Source organism: Diabrotica virgifera, chromosome 2, assembly GCF_917563875.1.
Source record: "Diabrotica virgifera virgifera chromosome 2, PGI_DIABVI_V3a".
Classification (NCBI taxonomy): domain Eukaryota; kingdom Metazoa; phylum Arthropoda; class Insecta; order Coleoptera; family Chrysomelidae; genus Diabrotica; species Diabrotica virgifera.
The window spans coordinates 106,954,123-106,975,399 of record NC_065444.1 but is presented as its reverse complement, the minus strand read 5'-3'; the positions used below and the strand labels follow the sequence as shown (position 1 = coordinate 106,975,399).

Below are 21,277 nucleotides of genomic sequence, written 5' to 3'. Positions count from 1 at the left end.
CTCTCCATTTAGTGATCTGCCATAAATAATCAACGTAATAACATAATCGGTAATACACTCACGATTCGAAAACATTTTCGGCATTGACACAAAACAGGATTCTTTAGAACTATCTGTTTACTATCTATCATCTATCTATTTACATGGGACTGTCTATGCTTAAATTCGCGTACCGCACATAGTTGTCAGATTTAAATTTGCATACCAAAATGTATTTTAATTTTTTGGTCAAACGGTTGCATTTAGAAAAAAATTTTATAAGAGTTTTTTGTTCTACATGGTGCCTTCTACATATACCTTTAAGGAACGCACTATTTTCCGGGACACCCTGTATAAAATTAGACTTTCAATATTGAGAGTAAAGTAAATCTAAGACCAAATACTTACCATGTCGGGATAGTATCATGAGGTTCTTTTTCCCCATGCGTGTTGTTTTGAACTGTCGTTTTTATAAAAATTCACTCTCAATGCATTTTTCCCAATCGCGCGTAAAGAAGTATAACTTCAATAAAAATATATGCAAATTGCCTATAAAGAAAAGCAGGTTGATTAGAACAGTTAGAAAATCCTTCTATAAACATGAATTTTCAAAACAGATATATTCACACATCTACAAAGATCAGGATGCAGATGTCAGCAAACGGCCACACACTAGTGCAGAAATAAATCTACATAATCCTATATTAAGAATAAATTGTTGGCAATTGGATGACAAAATCGGTAATTGTAGTTACTAATGTGACAATTTTTCCATTTATTTAATATGCCTTCGACTGATTTCCTTTTCTGTTTTATTTGGATGATTTGAAATATAGATTATTTTATATACGCTTTGTTATTGCAGTAAATATATTATTTAAGAGATATTGCCAATTTAGCTCAGATGCTTTCAGATATTGTTTCAAGTCATCTAGTTTGATCATCACGTTGTAATGTAAGTTATGTACTGTTGCATAATGTGATTTGTAGTATTTTTCATTTTTAAGTATTTAATGTTTTCTCTAAAACAATACTTAATACTTATGTTATTAAATTACCACTATATGTTAATCTTTTCTCCTATTGTAATATTCCAATAGCCCCTTCGGGAAAGTGGAGAATGAAGTACGAAGTAGATGTTCAGGACGTCATCCCTAGTTTTTTTGGTTTTGATTTTTGGCCTTGGTTTGGAACCTTTAGCCACGCAATACATATAAATATTAATATTCATTCATACTGATTGTACAGGGAGGATACTATTTACGCTCAGAGGTTCATCAGAACGACTTCATTATAAAAAACAAAACATAAACTACGGTCAGATAGGTGGGCAATATATAGGTACACATTCAAAGGAAATATCCATTCAAACATTCTTTCTCCATTTCCTTATACTCTTTCAGGTGTCTGATTTGGGTTGGGTTTAAAATCAGATACCTGACACGTGTAAAAATATACCAACATTCTTTATTTCTCCCCTTCCTTATACCCTTTCAGGTGTCGAATTTGGGTTTAGTTATGCTACATATTCACCCATCAGTTCCATTCTTTTCTGTCTTGTGCTATTATTTTTATTTCCTCAAGCGTTTTCGGTTAAATCTTTCCCGCATCTACTATTTGATGTATTCATTTTTTCCTCGACCTGCCTTTTTCTTTTTTGTTTTATTTCTTGTTTCGTGAATGTTTCTCGTTAGTTTATTGGGTTTCATTCTCATCAGATATCCATGCCATACCTTTAATTGTCTTTTTATTATTTTGTTTGGATATCCTTCTTATTGTCTCAGTTGTTATTCTATCCCCGTATATGTACCAACTTAAAATTTGTATTTTCAGACACAATCCCCAAATATGTTCAGATGCTATTTTTATATAATTGCAAATTATTTGGTAACTAGCAATCCGTATTGATTGCAAAAAAATGTTTTTGAATTATAAGTGATGTGCCTTGCAAATATTTCGTATTTTCAGTAAAAGATTTAAATTTGGTCGCATTTTTTCGACACTGGTTGTACTTGAAAGGTTTAAATTATAAACCTAATAAGATTTCTCATGGGCATATATTTCTTCGTAGGTACCTTATTTCAATATATTTTTGCTTCCAATTTTCTTAAGAGGATCGGTACGTATTTTCGGCTGCAATGCTATTCAAATAGGGATTCATTTTTTTCGAATCCTGAGAAAACTAATAAGTATTTTTAAAAAATTTAAACGCAGAATGAAAGATTACGTTATTAGCGAGGGCCGAAAGTCCCTGAGAACTTCTATAATGTTTATTTTAATAAGTTACAGGGGTGAAAAACTAAGAGAAAATTTAGTGTGATTTTTAATTTCAAATATACCATTCAAAATAAACTTTTTATTTATTCTAAGGGACTTTCGGCCCTCGGTAATAATTTAGTCTTTCATTCTGCGCTTAAATTTTTCAAAAATATTTATTGGTTTTTTCAGGATTCGAAAAAAATCAACACAATGCCGTGGTAATATTTTCCAAATCTATCTTTGTCTTACAACGCACTCAGCCGAATATAATATTGTTAGCATATATTGTCAGTCAGACACTGACAATCAGTGACAATTTTAAATATTTGACATTGCATCGGGAATATTTTGAGTTATTGATTAAATATTATTGATATATAGTGTATTTGATAAATAATTGATTTAAGACGTGAACTTAATAAAAAGTTATTTATTGTGTATTATTTGTGGAAGATCCAAGCAGAGAATACATCAGGATAATATATTCTGTGATCCAAGTATTTTGTTGTTAAAGATGTTCAAAATTGTAAGCGTTCCATAACAATATATTATTAAAAAATCACTTTCAACACTTTTCCTCTTTTCTCGATTGAGTATTAGTTTTTGTTGTACAAATAAATTATTACAATCACTGAATACATAGTTAGTGAAAAAATTATTACATTTATTAACTGAATTAATAATTTGCAATTATAAAAATAACAGTTATCCAAGAACGTTCAAAACCCATCTCTTTAAATTAATGATGACATTTTCAAGTAGAATGACATTCCAGTAATGTTTACATATCCATACCAGTGTGAATTTTACTACACGTAATTTGCCGTGTAAAGACATAAAAAGTAGGGATACACGTAAAATATTTCTGAATTATGTACCCATAGCCTTAAGAATTTTCATTGTTTTTTAGATAATCTTTGATAATCTTGTCGATACTCTTTTTTTCGTAGCACTACAACCCGGGATGGGTCTTATCTGACAGCACAACTCACTTCCATCTCGAACAGTCGTCCATGGTAGTTGGGTCAGTGGCCAGCCCCATTCTTCTTAAAACTGACTATATATTGTCCCTCCATCGCATTCTTGAACGTCCTAAGGGTATTCTTTCTGTGGAGATTTCTTCCCAGATTATCTTTAGCAAGGCGGTTATTAGGGAGTCTATGGACATCCATCTTAGAAGTTGGGATTTAATTTCTTGGACTACTTCGCTCGCCCTATACATCTGCTTGACCTCGGCATTTGTTATCATTCGGTATTGGTTGCTATTAGGGTCGTGATAAGGTATGCTTATTTTTCTGAGGATTTTTCTCTCAAAACATTTAAGTTTTTTGATACTAAGACTGATGATTTTATCTAATTATTTATAAGAACTGATTTGTTATAAATTCTTCCACAAATTTAAATATTTTGGACATACTCGAATCTTTCTGGCATGATTAACACTGATATTTTTTGATGGTATTAAACCACAATTAACAGTAATATCAATTATTACATTAAAAATATGAAATTTATCTTTAACCTAAAAGGTTGATTGATAAATATTTAAGGGTAATACAACAATTTTAGACGATTTCCGCATTGGAGATAAAAACACCAAAACATACTGAAAAATGTAATTGTTATTAAGGACAGAATAGCGACTGATGAACAGGATAGCTGTATAGCCAAGAATACAGTATTAACAATGAACATCGAGAAGACAAAATTTATGAGAATATCTAAAACTCGTAAAGAAATAACGAGAATCTCCTCATAAACGGAACCAATGTCGAACGTATAGACCAATATGCAAATTTTGGAACAATAATCAACTCCACAAATGGTTACTTCCAGGAAATTAAAATTAGAATAGAAAGGGCTAAAGCAAATTTTAACAAAATGAGAAGAGTTTGTCTTCACAAGAGATTTGAAGTTGGAGCCAAGAGTTAGGTTGGCTAGGTGTTACGTTTTCTGGACTTTGTTTTATGAAATGGAAGCTTGGACCTTGAATACGGCATCAATGATAAAACTGGAATCATTCGAGTTGTGGGTGTATAGAAGAATCCTGAAAATATAGACAGAATATGTCACAAACAAAGAAATTAAATACAGTCGAACCCGCTTATTGGAATAGCCTTCGTGCCAAGCAAAAGTATTGCTTTAACGGGGGTATTCTAATAACCGATCACTGATGGCTAGTAAGAACATTTCGGGACCTAAAATTTATATTCCTTAAGCGGTATTCTAATAAGCGGGTTCGACTGTAAATAAGTCTTAAATACAATCAAAACCAGAAAATTATAATATCTCGGGACATTTTACAAGTGGAGAGAGAACCAACGTGCTCCAACCTTTTTCTTTTTTCATCTTTAAAGAGGGGGGTCTGGAATCTTCAAAAGACACCTCAGTCCAGAACGCCGCCTGACTGACCTTAGTGCAGGATTCATTCTTGGTAGTACCAGCGATAGTTCCCGAGGTACTTTAAAACGCTCTCTCGTCGCCGAGGCTACGCCGAATGCCTACCTGCTAAACCAGACCCTCCTCTGTCATCCAGCGCTCCGAAAGCGGAATGGCCACTGCAAGGTCGACATCGCTTCCGAAGCACTTTACCTTCATTTATCCACAGACTGTAAGCAAGGAGGCCCTTCATTTTCCCCATTCCCCCCTTTTTTGGTCCCAAGATTGGGCTTTTTTTATTATTAGAGCTTCTTTCCCAGTCTGTCTCATACAATATATCTCATATATTCGCCTCCCGTCAAAACTTATTCCCTCTGCCTTCTACTCACAGTATATTTCCCTCTCACCCCTATCGTTGGTACAGCTGTTTTTTCTCCTCTTCTTTCTTCTTGATCACTACACGGATATAGTTGTGTATGCTCCATGCTCCAACTGATTATACAGGAAAAGATCCAAGGAAAAAGAAGCATAGGGAGACGTATATGCTTCTTTTCATGAGCATTTTTCAGTGCGTCACAAATGATAGAAAAAAGGTAAGTCCGTTATAATATACATTTTAGTGACATGTCATTTTAGTTAAATCTGACAGTTGTCACATTTTATTTGCAATTTGGCAAAAAACAAATCAATTCCGTTTATTGCATTTATAAAATGGTATTTTCTTTGATTTATATAGTCTTATAAATTGTTCAGATTATATTCGTAGATATATTATATAATTCGCAAATTATTTTATTTTCGATTATAGCGCCATCTATTGACAACTAGAATAAATGTTATAAATGTCACCGACGAAATGTAATCAATGACGTGTGTTTATTTCTGTCACATACAATTTAATGCGTTAGAAAGGAATCGAAAAACTGTGACGCACTGAAAGATCCTCATGAGAAAAAGCATATCATGGCTGCGCAACCTGAGAAAATGTTGCGGATGTACATCAAAGAACTTCTCAGCGCAGCCGTCTCTGAAGTCCGAATATCTACGATGATTGCTGACCTCCGTCGCGTAGATCGCACTTGGAGAAGGAGAATTGCCATTACAATAAACTAGTTTTATTCCATCCAAAAACTATGAATTTATGTCGAATATTCATCATAGAATGTAATGTATATCTTCTGATATTTTTTCGGTGATCAGTTTATACGCAATTACGATTTCTCTCATAATTAACGCGTAAATCTAATTTCCAGAAGAGTTCTACGACAGTCTTCTAGTGTGCTGAAGGTTTCTTTGAGTAAACTTAGTTTTTTAATATCTTATTGGGAATATACCACAATTAGTAAAATATTTTTTATTTAAAGTTTCAACTTTCACATTTTCTTTTTATGATTTTTCTTATTCTCATCGTTTATGTAAAATCTCTACAATACTGGATATGTCTAATGTCCAGTTCACATCAAATGTCTTAATGCATTTTGCTCATAACGTTTTAGCGTTGATTGATACATATACAAGGTACTGGTATACTGATACAATGTATCAATCGACGGTTTTAGGATATCTAAATGAAATGATAAATGGGAGAAAAGAAATTGTTTATTTTTAACAATAGTACATTTATAAAAAAAGATTTCTTTAATATTTTTAACCAAGTGACTGAAATGCAAAGCCAAATAAAATTTTGGCACACTGGTTTTAGTGGAACAGACTCACTGTGAAACGTATAAATGCAAATAAACGAATATTCAAAATTTATTCAAATATATTTTAAAAACAATTGGTAATAACAATATAAATATATAACCACCAAAATAAACAGCAACATATTAATACACATAAAAATAAGAGTATTTATGGATATCAAAAGTTTTTAATCAGTTGTGTCTCACAGTTAGGCTGTTCCATAGTCTTTAACACCGTAACACTAAAATTACAGTTTGTCCAAATTTTTTACATATTATGTATATCAATAACAAAGAAATAAAATGTGATTTGTAAATAAAAATAAACTCTTTTTTAAGTATACTTGACTAGTACATTCATTTTAATATAACGGGTGACCCAAAATATCAGATTCGAGTCTTAAGATCGGGACAAATATATAAGCCCGTATTATTAAGGTATCAACGTTAAGATTATAATATAATATATGTATGTATGTTTTAAGGCTAAACATATACAGATCTGTTTCTAATTCCTATTAGATAACAGTAAGGTAAATATATCAACCCGAAGATATGGAGATATTGCTCAACAAGGTTGCAAACTAACTTAAAAATGTATTGGAGAAATCCAGGGAGTAATAAAATAGTATACCTAACCGAGTATAAGAGACAGTGAGAAACTCTTCGCCTTGGCTGTATTAAAGTTTATAGATTTAATTTTGGTAAACAAAAAGGCTAGGTCTGGAAATTAACACAGAAAAAGTCAAAAATAACGATACAGACGAGAAGAAATGTACTCGTAATATAGTCCCACAAAACATTATACATGAAGATGACATTGAAACGGTTTGAAAGTTTACATATCTGGGAGTAGAAATATGTGCCGATCGATGAGAAGTGGAGGAATAAGGAAGAGAATAAGGCAGGCAAACAGCTTATTTTGCCCTCTCCCATATTTATACTTCAGTCTAAAAATGTCCACCAAAATACAAAGATGAGGATCTATAAAACCTTAATTCGACCAATAGCATGTTATGGCAGTGAAGCATGGGTCCTGAAAGAAACATCCAAAAACAAACTCGACACATTCGAAAGGAAAGTACTGAGGAGAATACTAGGACCTGTGAGGGAAAAACGGAATCTTCACAAGTCGATGCAACAACGAGCTTTATCAACTTTATAAAGAAATACCCCTGTCAGACTTCATTAGAATACAAAGATTGCAATGTGCCGGACATGTGATAAGAATGGGAGAGGATAGGCTACCAAAAAGAGTACTGAATGATAGAATGCAGGGAAAGAGACCGGTTGGAAAGCCAAGAAAGCTCTGGGAAGACACAGTAAACAGCGACGCATAAGTCCTTTTAGGAGTCCGTCTATGACAGTCAAGAAGATTTAATTTAATTAAAGAGAAATAAATGAAAGACTTACAATCAATTTATTCTACTACGGACGATCAGTTTCGCTTACTATAATTTACTAAGCATCCTCAGATCTCTAGTACGGCCATAACGGAGCTTTAAGTATGATAACATATACGTTTAATACGTTCGCTGTCTACGTTCGACCTCAACTGAGGTGCCCAAGCTTGTAATGGTTTATTTAGAAACGCAGTACCACCGCCAACACTCGTGCGTCGTCGGCACGTTTGATGAGACCCTCGTGCCGACACACTATCGGTGTGAGCGCTGAACGAGTTAAGAATATTCCTTGTATCGGCATCATTTAATTTTGTCGTACTGGAGACCTAAGGATGCTTAGTAAATAATAACAGAAATACTATTAAAAAAGTAACATTAGTTTTTTCCAGAAGTAGTAAAGAAACAAGCCAGGTTGTCGACATCGACGGGTTGTCTAGACAAATCGTGTATGGCTCACAGGAAATTATCTAAATCTATTGATACAAAATTTGATTCTACGTATTTATTAAGATTTTACGAGAACTGTAAAGAGAGGTGATCAGCTAATGAATATTAATATAAACATCTCCTTTTAGACATCCATAAAACAATTATGATGTATATTGCCAAGACTCGTATATTTGCTTGATGCAAATAGATTACTCGGGGGTGTTTGCGGTCGCTGAATCAGAATATGCTATCAGAACCCCCGGTGCACTTGGTGCACAAAAACCCTCCGAACTAAAAAGATAACATACCTTAGCAGTGACCTTGGGCACCAGATCGTCCGGGGGCCAATTCTGATTGCGTATTCGTTTTCGGCGACCCCAAAAATTGCCTGTTAATCTATTTGTATGCATTCAAGGCCGAACACTTTCTAAACTCCAGAAGATGACGTGCCTTCTTAGTGACCGTGGTCAACAGGTGTTCCTTTGATGGCGTATTCGTGTTCAGTGAGCCCGAAAATCCCTCGTGTAATCTGTTTGCATCAATTTAGTGCCGAAATTCCAGAAGATGACGTGATCCTAGACACCAGGTGCTCCGGGTGTTGGTTATTATGGTGTATTCGTTTTCAGCAACCCCAAAAACCGCTAGAGTAACCGAAAACTCTCGAAACTCTAGATGACGTGCCTTAGGAGTGACACTGGGCACCAGGTACTCCAGGAGTTGGTTCTTATTTTCACATGTTTTTGTATTTTTGGATGCATTTTATGTACGTTAAAATGCAATTATGCATGTCCACCTATTTTTCTACAGTAGACTTTTTTCCTGATATTATCCTGAACACAATGAAAAAAGTTACGAGGTGCTGTATGTATCTAAAAATCGATTTATTCCGGTGTTTTTAGTGCTAAATGCCCTGGTCTAATTAACAATATTCAAACATAATTTTTGTGTAGAAAATATAATTACCGATGAAAATAACACAGATGAACAATTGGAAGAATACTTACCAGAAGAAAAGTTATTGAACGTTACGAATGTAACTATTTAATCTTCTTTTTGTAAGTATTTGATCTTCTAAACATCTTCGTTGATTCCAATTTTTCAACTGTTGGGTTTTTGGAAATGTACTAATAATCCGTTTCCACAATATCCTTTTTTGTGAGTAGTTTCAGAGAGAATTTACAAAGTTTTTAATACGGGAAATGTTTAGTAAGAATATTTTTTAATAATTGTGTTTTCATGCGAAAAATGCTCCTATATATTATTTCTTTTTTAAATAAAAAGTTTGATACCATTACTGAGATGTTGGGTCCACCCTCGAGTTTTATTCCCGCAAGGGGATGTTTTTATTAAGAGTAAGTACTAAAAACACGTCTACATATACATAACACTTAACATTTATAGATTTCTAAATATCAATTCAAGGGAAACATCGAACACGAAATATACAGGATTTCCTATACAAAAACCTGAAAATACATTTTTTTTAAATGACTTTTATTAACTGTGTATTCTTACAATAAAAAGTGTATCCTAGGGTAAGCTTTTTCGATTATATGAGTTTGGGGTGAGTTTTACTTTTCAGAACTTTGGCAAGAAAACCCTATATACGAGATTAAGTCCATAATAGTCCCACCATATTTATAATACCTGTATATTACAACAAAAGATCCAGGCAAGAACATTTTTAAAATAAGAACAAATAATATGCCAATGTTAGAATTAAGTAATATATAATGAAATACAATTTTATTCACAGTGTCACATTTTATAAATTTTGTATATTATCCAAAAACTCGCAAATTACCTAGTTTTAGATATTGTTAATCAAATATAATGACATCGCAGCAAATATAACTTACCCATAAACTCATGTTTTACCATGCCAATTTACAAAAACCGCATTGTTGGATATCAGTAACAAAATGTTTGTACTGCAAAAATATCTCTCACTCTCTACCATCTTCCTTCCTTATTGAGAGCTCTTGTTTCTTACCAAAAAGTAAAAGATGGCCGATTGGCTGGATCAGCGCATCCTCTTCTGTTTTATTCCTTCGAAATTTCATCTACAAGACTTGTCCACTCATCTCTACTTCTCGTCCTGTTTGAACTCTTCATCTGAGGCTAATTCTTTCATGATTGTTATTACAATTCTTCTCCAGCTATTATCCGATTTTCCTCTTCTTCTTCCGTCCAGTTGGAATTCGAGTGCCTGTCTGGTTATATTATTTTGGTCTTTTCTTGGTGTATGTCCACTCCATTTTCATTTCCTTTTTTTTTTTAATCGTGACTGTTATTTCCTCTTGTTTTGTTTTCCGCTATTTTATCAGGCCAGTAACTATTAGGATTTTCCTGAATGTTTTATTTAAAGATTTTAAGTTTTTTCTTCCCGTCTCCAAGATTGTGCCTCATACAATAATATACTCTTAATAAAGCTGTTTTCCGTATTTATCTTAAGGCCCATTACATTGGAGTATTGAAGTACATGAAAAAAGTCACGGGGGACTAAATCGGGCTAATATGGTGGGTGATCCAATCATGCTCGATTCCATTTGCGCTCTGAAGTGAGAAGTTTTGGCATCATTTTGCGCAAACTTTCTGCATGTTGAATGATTTATACAATGACACATCTAGACACTCAAACGACGATTTTTGTGGATCAATTTACAATTTTCTGGATTATTATAGCTACTGTCATATCTAGACAAGTAGGTAATCCCTTTATCTTTATTTGGTATATGAGTTGTTTAACTATTTCGATAGATATATTAGACACATACATACATAACTGAATACATGTGTTCGCCTCTCTAAGGCCCAGTTTTTCAGTGAGCGGTTAAAATTTTGGTTAGCTAACCTAGTTTAAATTTTAACCAATATTTTAACCCTTATATCGTTTTTCAGTGCTTTAGACCAAGATGTGCAATTCTATAGATTTTTGACAGAAAAATAAACAACATAGAATTTCATAACCTATTTTATAAATAACAAATAACATAACATTACAAAAATGATTAATGCATTCAAGTTCCGATTCTTCATCTGATGATGAAGATATAATCAAGAATATAATAATACATAATACAATATTTCCCGCGATAACACAAAATGTCATTTAACTAACCTCTTCTGTCAGCAAATATAGATAAACGTCTGTCGGAAAATTCGGAGTTAAACCACCTATGATAGCGAGTATCGGTTAAAATCTTGGTCAACTTAAACGGGTTTAAGCGATAACCTAGTACTTACTGAAAAACTGATTAACCATAAAAATTTCGGTGACCGAAAAATCTGGGTTAACCCAGCACTGAAAAACCGGCCCTTAGTGAGGTTCAAAAGATCTAAACTTCTGAGAAAGTCTATTATTCATTTCGAAGCAATATTTGTTACTTATTTAAGTTAATATAAAAATGCATGATCTACTATAAAAATCACCACACCAAATGATACCGAAAGGAAAAAATGGTTTTAATGCAACTAAACCGCTACAAAAGAAGAATAATTCCAACCTTTGTGGCGTAGTTGGGACCCGAAGACGAATATGTACCTAGCTCGTAAAAATAGCTCTATATTTATCCAAAATACCGAGGAGCTATTATGGACATTAATTTGTACATTAAACAATTATAAACATTTATCCAAACTTAAATATAAAACTAAACAAATAAGAAAAGAGTACAGGAATTGAAAACATAACTAGGAACATGCATAAATGGCATATTGAATTAACGTAACATTTTAAACATAGTCTTTATTTTTTACGCTTTTTTTAAATCCTTTGACATTCACACAGCCGAAATAAATTCGAAAAATATTATCAGCGTACAGCTATAAAATTTTCGGAAACTGATATCAGTCAGTTGTCTTTTTTTCTTATTATTAATACAAAAAATGGCTTTTTTACGTTACAATAAAGAATGTTACGTCTGGCCTCAAAAATTCCATCAAAATGTACTTTTGGTGTATGGATTAGGCTAGATATTTGTACTTTATGGAACCTGGCTCGAGAGCAATCATGTTTGTAATAAGCACGATGAAATTGGCTGTAACCACATATTTTAGTATTCAAACTTTTTTAAATGTGCTGATATTATCTATTTTTTCAATATTTAATACTTTATTTTGCTACTTAATATTTATTAATGGAAGGAATATAACTACGAGTAGAAGAGCTCGTATAATCAATGAAAACTTATGGGAAAAATAGAAAGAAAAAGTGAGACAAGTGTACGGAACGCTCGAATTATTTCAGATACGACTAATGGTAGGGGAGCCCAAGCGGGAATTTTTGAAGTTACTCGAGCCCGTCAGATTATTATATGGGAAGAAACATTGTATCCTATTATGTACAAGGGTTCTACCATATATTGGCTCTTAATGCAGGGGAGTTCGTTAAGTGGGGGGCCGAAAAAAAAATCTATCCTTAGAAAAACTCCAAATCGTCAGATTAAGATAAGGTAAGTTAAGTACATGCAAAGGAGTGTATATTTCACAAATCTGACGATTTGAGCGGGGCGTAAGGAAATGGGTGAGTCACAAAGATTTATAAGAAAAAAGCGAATATTTCGCGAAATGAACGACAAGATCGAAAAACTAAAAACACGTGTTCATTATTTTTCAAAAATCTATCGAATAATACAAAACGCGACTCTCCACGGAGAGGGGTGGGGGGTAAATTTAAAATTTTAAATACGAATCCCGCGATATTTCGCGAAATAAACATCACACCGAAAAACTGAAAAATACACTTATTCAATATTTTTGAAAAATCTATCGAATGGCTCTAAAAACGACTCCCCTCGGGGGTTACTTTAGAATCTTACATGGGAACCCCCATTTTTTATTGCAGATTTGAATTCCTTACGTAAAAATAAGTAACTTTTATTCGAAACATTTTTTTAAATTATGGACAGATGACCCTATAATCGAAAAAAAAAACGATTGTTGGAAATGGAAAATTTAATTAAAAAATTGAAAGTCCCCACTAAAATGGAAAACTTTACTTAACTTTTTTTGGTTTTAGGAGCTACTCTTCACAACCCAATAGGTCGCCAAAGCGCTCGAGTGACTGCACATTTAGCATACTTTCCTCCCCTACTATAATAAGATAATTATATTAGGCCGCTCTCCATATGGTATTTGCGTTGTTGTCAGATCTTATTGTTTTTCCGATAATACAGGGAAATTTTCAAATGGATCACCTTGTATATTTTAATATAGGTTACCTAAGCAATTCTGAATATTTTTCACACTCCCTAGAGTTAAATTTAACAATTTTCAACTTCTATTATATTTTGATAAGTCCTCCAATCTTCAAAGAATGCATGACAATAGCGACGATTGCAGCACTACGACAAATTTTGATTTTATATATTATTATTATCAATTGTCTAAAGTTTAAATGAGAAAAAGTTTAAATTTAGCATTTTTACTCATATTTCAAATGCCTCATATTCTTATGTAAGATTAAGGTCTAACAATGGAAATTCCAGAGCGATGGGTCAATAGAAATGATGATGATAAATTTTAATGATCTCATGAGAATCGTAAAAAATGACAAAAATCGCTCAAAGTTTCATTATTTAACTGCGTTGTAAAAACGAACTTCATTTGCGGCAATATGCAAAAATTGCATACGAAAGCTGCACTCTTCATCTTGAAAACGCATTTTGATTTTTGTCGATAGGTCACTCTGATCAAAAGATATCAAATTTTTACCGCCGAGTTGACACAAATTTTATTTAAAAAATTATTTCGTGCGCCTAACTGACATTCAAAATTGCCGGTCGCTTCAAGAGATATTTCTGAGAGAACGGTTCATTCTACACAAAAGTGCTAATAAATACTTCTTTTGTTCAAAACTGCCTACGCGCCGTACAGATTCTCTAGCATCCCCCCTACGATGGGAGGATTGACACTGTAAAGAACATAAAATTGTCATACTTCAACTTACAACGAGGAAAGATTGCCGATGATGATGCTGCCAAATTTTTTCTAATCTGGGACGAAGATTGATAACTAGTTGACACATTGCTCGCGAGATGGCTGTCATATCTGATGTGATATTGCGCTTCTCGCGGAAAAATTCGTTTCTTTCAATACCTCTTGAAAATATTGGAACTCTGCATTCTAGCAAGTGTGTGCGAGAGTTTTCGACACGTGACTTTACAGAAGAATATTGAAGATATCTTACGATGAATTAAAAATTAAAAATTCTTGTTAAAGCTTTCAAAACAAACATATTGAACAATTATTATTAAATAATGGCAAGAAAAATAGAAATTAAAAACGAGAGAAGTGTACGAAATACTTAAATTATTTCAGATACGACTTAAACCTTTCAAAAGAAACAGATTGAGCAATTAAATCATGGCAAGAAAACTGCAATACAATAAAATACCAAATTCTGCAAGTTGTCATTGATATAATTATTCTAAGAAATCAGCATTTGAGGAAGAAGGACTTCGTAAAAGTGTTACCTGCTCGTTCAATCAATTTTTTAGAGCTGCAGTAAACTTTAACTTTCGAAAGATGGCTTCAGAAGAAGATGTATTTCTCAATATGTATATAAATTCGGGTTATATAATTACAAGAGATAATATCTTATATAGTAGTTATGTGAAAATCACGAGATGAACAATCTAAAGAAGACACTTAACTCATCAAATCAGCCAATGTAGAATCTTTCCAATAAATGTTCTCTCCACATTTTCAACTTAAAAAAATAGCGCTGTGGATGCTTTATAATACGTTCGTTTTCAAAATAAGCTCAGCAGCCTAATCGGTGGCACTGGCTTGTCATTGGTTAGAAATTAATTTCTATCCAAGAACAAGCTGCGACGACACGGCACACCCATCAATCACGTGTCTGAAACTGAGCTTATCTTGGAAACGAACGTAGCATAGAAGGATCGATTGGTATTTGTGTATTTTTGAATCGTTGCCACCAAGTTTTTCATTGTGCTTATTACAAAAAATAAATAAATAAAATATCTGAAATGTGCAAAGTGATTTTTTATATACAATTAATAAAATAGTTTTTAACAAAAGTAAAAAATACCTTGGTTTAATGTAACATTGTACATACGAGTAGTTATGTCATAAATTACTGATTTTGATTTATCACTTACAAATTTTTAATATTAGGAATATTAATTTAATCAACATTCATATTAGATATTTCAGTACCATTTCATTAATATCTTTATTAAAGGGGTACACAATTTATTAATGGATTACGACGATTGCTTTTCTTTTTCTTGCTAATAAATGATTATGTATACAGCGTTGGAGGTGAAAAACGTGCACGTGTAAGGCCCAAACCAGACGTGCCACTCTGCAGCGCTACTCTGTGCATCCACAAAGCAGCTTCCGATGATTTACCGTGGGTTCTTATGTGAAGTGAACGTCGCACCCCAGACGAGCGACTGGCCGGCCACAGTCGCCGAGCCTCACTGCTAGTGGCGTCTGCTAGTGGCGTCTACTAGTGGCAAACGCCACTCAGACGGACTACTTTTGTAGCTGCCGCAGATATTTACGAGAATTTATAGGGTGAGCACCTAAAATGAATTTCGATCCGGAACTGTTTTTGATTAAAGTGCAAAACAAACCGGAAATATGTGATACAAGAACCCGAGGGCATATTTATAGGGCATTAAAAGGAAAAGCGTGGGACGTCATCTTTGAATTATTTGTTTCTGATTTTAAAGAATGTAGCCCTATCGAAAAGAATAAATCCCATAAGCAATGTTTTCTCTATTTATATTTACATTTTATTATACATTGGATGCATTTGAACTGAACAAAACAAATACTTACAATATTGTTTGTTTATTTATGTTAAATAGTGGGGTCCCATCTTAGGTCAAAAAAGGTTTTGTTTGTTGTTGAAAACAAAACGATAAGATATCAGTTAAAAGGGGGTTGCAAGCTAACATGTTTTTCACTTTCACTCAGTTGTCAGGTTGCATCAAACTATTTTACGCCTGTAGGATACCAGATGTACTGGTTGATTTTTTTATGTGCTTCTTTCTGTGATATAGCTGTTTTTGTCTGATTCTTCTTAATTCCACTATGCACATTACAAACAATGATTCTGACGAACACACTTTTTAAAAAAATATTAGCCGGCAAGTTTTTAATCATTTGATTAAATTTACTGTTTTTCTCACCCATTAAATTAAACGCCGCACCCTTCCAAACGATCCACTTCGCAGCGTAGTCGCCGGCGCTAGAAAATCGACTGTTTCAGCCACTCTGTGAATCGACAAAGTAGCGCTGCAGAGTGGCCCGTCTGGTTTGGCCCTAAGACATAACAATAGGCTGTGTGCTATGCTTTCAAGTGGGGCACACAACATAATTATTTTAATCAACAACAGTTTTCGTTACTTCGTTAGAAAAGACGAGATCAACAGGTTCTAACGAATTTGTTGTTTCGTTCTCCTGTATTTCTCGTCATAAGGAAAATAGAAATACAGTTCGAAACTTTTGTTGTACTATCGCTTAGTCTAAATGTTGCTTATGTGTTTGGCCCGTGAAAATTGTACTTTAGGAAAATTTAAAGAAATATGACACAAATCAATGGTACCTGTGTATGTACAGAAAGAAATATTTGACAAATTAAAGCAATTTAATGGTTTCCATATTTAACTGTTTATGTCCAATGCTAGCACGAAGCTCGATAGATCGATTAATTCTTAACTTGACTTCATACATTGCATACCAACTCAGCAATGTGATAGGGAGACTAAATTAGGCTGCGTTGTAAGGTGTACTTGTTCACTCATTTCGAAGAATTCAAAATATTCATGTCTGAAGTATTTAAACTTCACACCTCACGTGAATAGCTCCAAAAGCACGTGCCATCTACTCTGATGATTATGAACTAAAACACAACCAGAATCAAGCTGAGTTTAATTTTTTGTGCTGTATGAAATGTTGTGTGCATGTAGGCGTTCGGCAAAAGCCTTGCCAACGCTTTAATTTTAAACCAAATGGGGTAAGGGCACAATTCATTAAACCCACTGTATATGAATCGGTACCAATAGGATATTACATGTTTCGCTATGCTTTAGCTCGTCAGATATCCAGGACCGGTATCCACCGATTAATATACAGAGGATTTATCGAATTGTGCTCTTGTGCCGTTTATTTGGCTTGAAAGGCAAGACTTTTGCCGAACGCCTACATACACGCAACATTTCATAGAGCACACAAGATTAAAACCAATTTAATTCCAGTTGTTTTAGTTCCCAGTCATCAGAGTAGATGGCACTTTTGTAGCCATTGACCTGAGGCGTGAAGTTTGAAGACACATTCGTTAAACCGTTTTCTTATGAATTCGTACCTGCCCTGGATATCTGACGAGCTAGGGCATAGCGAAACATGTAATATCCTATTGGTACCAATTCATATACAGAGGGTTTGACGACTTGCGCTCGTACGCCATTTATTTGGTTTATAATCAAAGTGGTGGCAACGCTTTTGCCGAAGACCTACATGCACGCAATAAAAAAGGTACATAGTGCAACACTGTATAACATAGACATTCTCAATCATTGTTTTTGGTAAAAAGGATCACTGCAGTATCGCTATAAAATACGTCGAGCGATAGGTATTTGCGAAGCGGTGCGGTGTTGCCGATATAAAATATATTCTGTGTTTGCCCCACATAGAAGGATCTAGTACTGGCTTAAACCACATTTATTTGAATATGCTAGATTAATTAAGCATCGTCGTATTCCAGAAAGAAGCAATAGGATGAATATTAATAACATGTTTAATAATGGCAGTTTTTAAATTACTATAATTTAATCAAGTCAATAGTATTTTAATAGTGAAATTATACGTGAATCATAACACTCCTAGCTTCTTTCATTTTGGATATTGAAATCAACTATAGATAATAGTATTAACATGGAGAGTCGGACAGATATCAAGTAAATAAATATCTATCGGTGGCACACTTTTTGTATTTTTCTTTGACTTGTTTAGAGTATCCGTATATCCGAGTAATTCTAATAGGTCCTTATCCACTTTGCTTTTTTAATCTAATTTTTATTAAAGTGTTAGCAATAAATCTAAAATTATGACATAACTAAAATTTTGTGGAAGATCTGTCTCTTTCCTATTTATAATATTTTTACCAAGAATCGAGAAACAATTCACATCACCGTTTTCCAAAACAAAATTCAAATTGAATGAAAACCGTAGAACACCTTTGTATAACTATTTTCAAAATGAATAAAATATATAATAATTACAAATTACAATACCCTTTGTAATTTTTCTGTAAAGAATTGATAGATAGGTATGTTATTGATTCACTGTTTAAATTTATTTTTTTTGTTAATTGTAAATTTAATAAATTTGTAATAGCATTACCAAACTAGTAAATATCTCAAAAATATGTTTATTTAGTAAGATATGGGGTCTATTTGTTTGTTGCCAAGGATTAGTCTAGGATCATCTTTATCATGCTAATAAAGAAATGTGAACAGGCAAACGAAATCGATCCATACTTGTCAAGAAATGACTATATTATATTATTTATTTTCCAATTTTATTTTATTTTATTCATATTCTTAGGATGAATGTGTATCCTGATTATTTTTTCCAGTGCACCAAAATAAAATATGAGACATTAATTTAAGGAACAAGAAACACTATCCCCATAGAATTTACTTCAATGTTGGAAGAATTTAATCTTGATTCCTTCCACGTCTTCGAAGATTTTAAATCAGGGTACAATAGAGTGATAAGATGTAAACCTTATGATTGCTTGTTGATTATTATCCCGTTCCATGGTAAACTGTATTTTGGAGTGGACATTGTTATGTTGCATTAATGTACTGCATTGTGGCAACATGTGAATTGCAAAAAATTGCGTTGGAAAATCAAGGAGTATACAAGATCTCTTATGAGGACAAGTCGTACATCGGATAGACCAATCGAAGAATACAGGTTAAACGAGAAGAACATTAAAATGCTATCGAAAGAAAAGAGAATACGTCATCCCTAGCACAACATGTCATAAACACAGGATATAAAATAAACTTTAATGAAACAACGATTGAAAATAGGACCAAACGAATTATTTAGTAGGGGAATAATTTTTAATAAATCAAGGCAAATTTCAGTATACGCTGATCACTAGCACTGACCTAAAACGTAATGAACTTTTTTTTAAATGATGGAGAATTGCACTTTTGGGTTGTTACAAATTCAAATTACATATATCTAGACTTACTCATGACCGAAGGAAGAATATTACTAGCTTCCAGATGATAATTTGGATTAGCACTGTTAAGAATCTCATCTTACCAAGGCTGACATATATTGCAGAAACATCGATGAAGACTCAAGAATATGAAAGATGAAGTAGTTTTCAATCCTAATAGCAAAATTAATAATATTGAAAATATTAAAAACATTACTAAAAGATTTTTAAATTGAAAACGTATTGGTACACTTTCCTGGTGACACCTCCAAGGCTTCTACAATTTGCAAGCACATGGATGCTGCAGTGAAGACAAAGGGAAGGAATTCTACACTATGTAATTCACATCCCCGTCTGCAGCTTGGTAAAGTTCCAACGGAAAATGCACCTGGTTACTCTACGCACGGAGTAATACGAATAAAAATGGTATACATTTTTATTTCAAGAATATGACTTTCAGATATATAAGAAATAAAAAAGCAGGGATGTACTATCCTTCATAAAAACAGATAATTTAAGATTAGCAGTTCATCTGTGAAGAGCTAATAAAACTACTCCACTAGACGAAATTTATAACAAACGCCAGTGTGAACATAAGAGAGGGGTAGGCCAGTACAGAGGTGGGAGAATGACGGTCTAGAACAAATGGTTAAACTAACTAGGACAGGACGAGATCAAATAAGAGGTATAGTCGACGATCGCTGATTACAACGTCGAGAATGTTGGTTGTTGTTATTTTTTATGTTCAGAATTCTTGTGCTTTCAATGAGTATAGTATAATGAGTCGTAACTAGTTTATCAACTTTCGATTTGCTAATTTGTTGAAAAATTTACTAATTAATTGATTATTGCTAATAATCATCAACCACCGATTGAAACATTTCATAGATCTAACAGTAGATCGGTTCCTTTGTTTTCTGGTGTAACATTTTTGAGTGTAGTTGAGTGTATACCACACTGGCTAGTGTCAAACGAAAATCATGGGTGTGTCACTAAACAAAGGAATGTTCTAGTGTAGTTAACCTTTGAGTTACGATTATAAATATGGTCAGGTTAGAAACAACAAAAGAAAAAATTAAAATAAATTAAAATTTGTAGGTAATTTGGTTATTAAAATTACTAAAAGCTTTTTAAAGTTTTTAGATTTAAATTAAACTAAAAAGAAAAAGATATTTTGTTGTAAACAAACACATCCGACAGCCAAACAGTTGTCAAACTCGGTTGGGTGCTACTGTGCAAGACGAGTGTCGTTAGTCACCCTCTCAGAAGCAGGTGTACATTTAACTGCACTGTTACACTTTTTTTGTTACACTTTTCAAAGGAACGACTTAGTGTACCACTATACATTAGAAAAGAACGACATAGTGCAGCACCTCTACACTTTTTCACAACTAGTGTTACACCAAAAATCAAAGAAACAGAAGTAGTAATAGTTTGTATTTTTACTCCGAAAGTATATTTCCTATAGAAAGTTTGATTGTGCTAGTCAAACAATGACAATAATTGTCAGAACTAACACTGTTTTCAGCAAATGAACGAAAATGCGAAAAAACACCACTAAACAGTTTTATTAATGATTGATAAAAATGACCTACTTTGTATTTTAAGACAACATATCTTCACGTAAATAGTCTCCTCAAAATATAGTTACAGCTACAAAGGTATTCCACTTTTTCTCACATAACATTTTAAAAGGAAAAACTTACAGATATTTATACAGCAGTTTCCCTAAATATCTTTACAGGTTTATCGATATTTTGTATATAAATATACCGGGTTACCGTGGCGGGATCCATAATATCTTCCACCTTCTTAACATCCGTCAATTTTCCACCGTCATTTTCCGTTTCTTTCAGTCCTAATTTTGGATCAAACACGATAAATTTTAGTCATGACTAATCAAAACGAATCTACAGTGCACAAAAACT

General features: G+C 33.3%; 2 protein-coding genes across 4 annotated transcripts in view; one reads left to right on the top strand and one right to left on the bottom strand.

Annotated features, from left to right (window-relative positions):
- LOC114334620 (vesicular integral-membrane protein VIP36) overlaps positions 1–6,645 on the top strand; it is a 44,910-nt gene extending 38,265 nt beyond the window's left edge. Inside the window, exon 6 of the mRNA XM_028284699.2 lies at positions 1–6,645. This exon is cut by the window's left edge and continues 8,543 nt beyond it. The gene's annotated coding sequence lies outside the window, so the exon portion shown is untranslated.
- Positions 6,199–21,277, bottom strand: part of LOC114334622 (inositol polyphosphate-5-phosphatase A) — a 176,266-nt gene continuing 161,187 nt past the window's right edge. Inside the window, exon 8 of one of the 3 annotated variants that reach the window (XM_028284703.2) lies at positions 6,199–21,207. In XM_028284703.2, coding sequence (XP_028140504.1) covers positions 21,062–21,207 — 146 coding nt within the window. In that variant the 3' untranslated portion in view covers positions 6,199–21,061. The other 2 variants (XM_028284704.2, XM_028284705.2) reach the window with 2 other exon arrangements.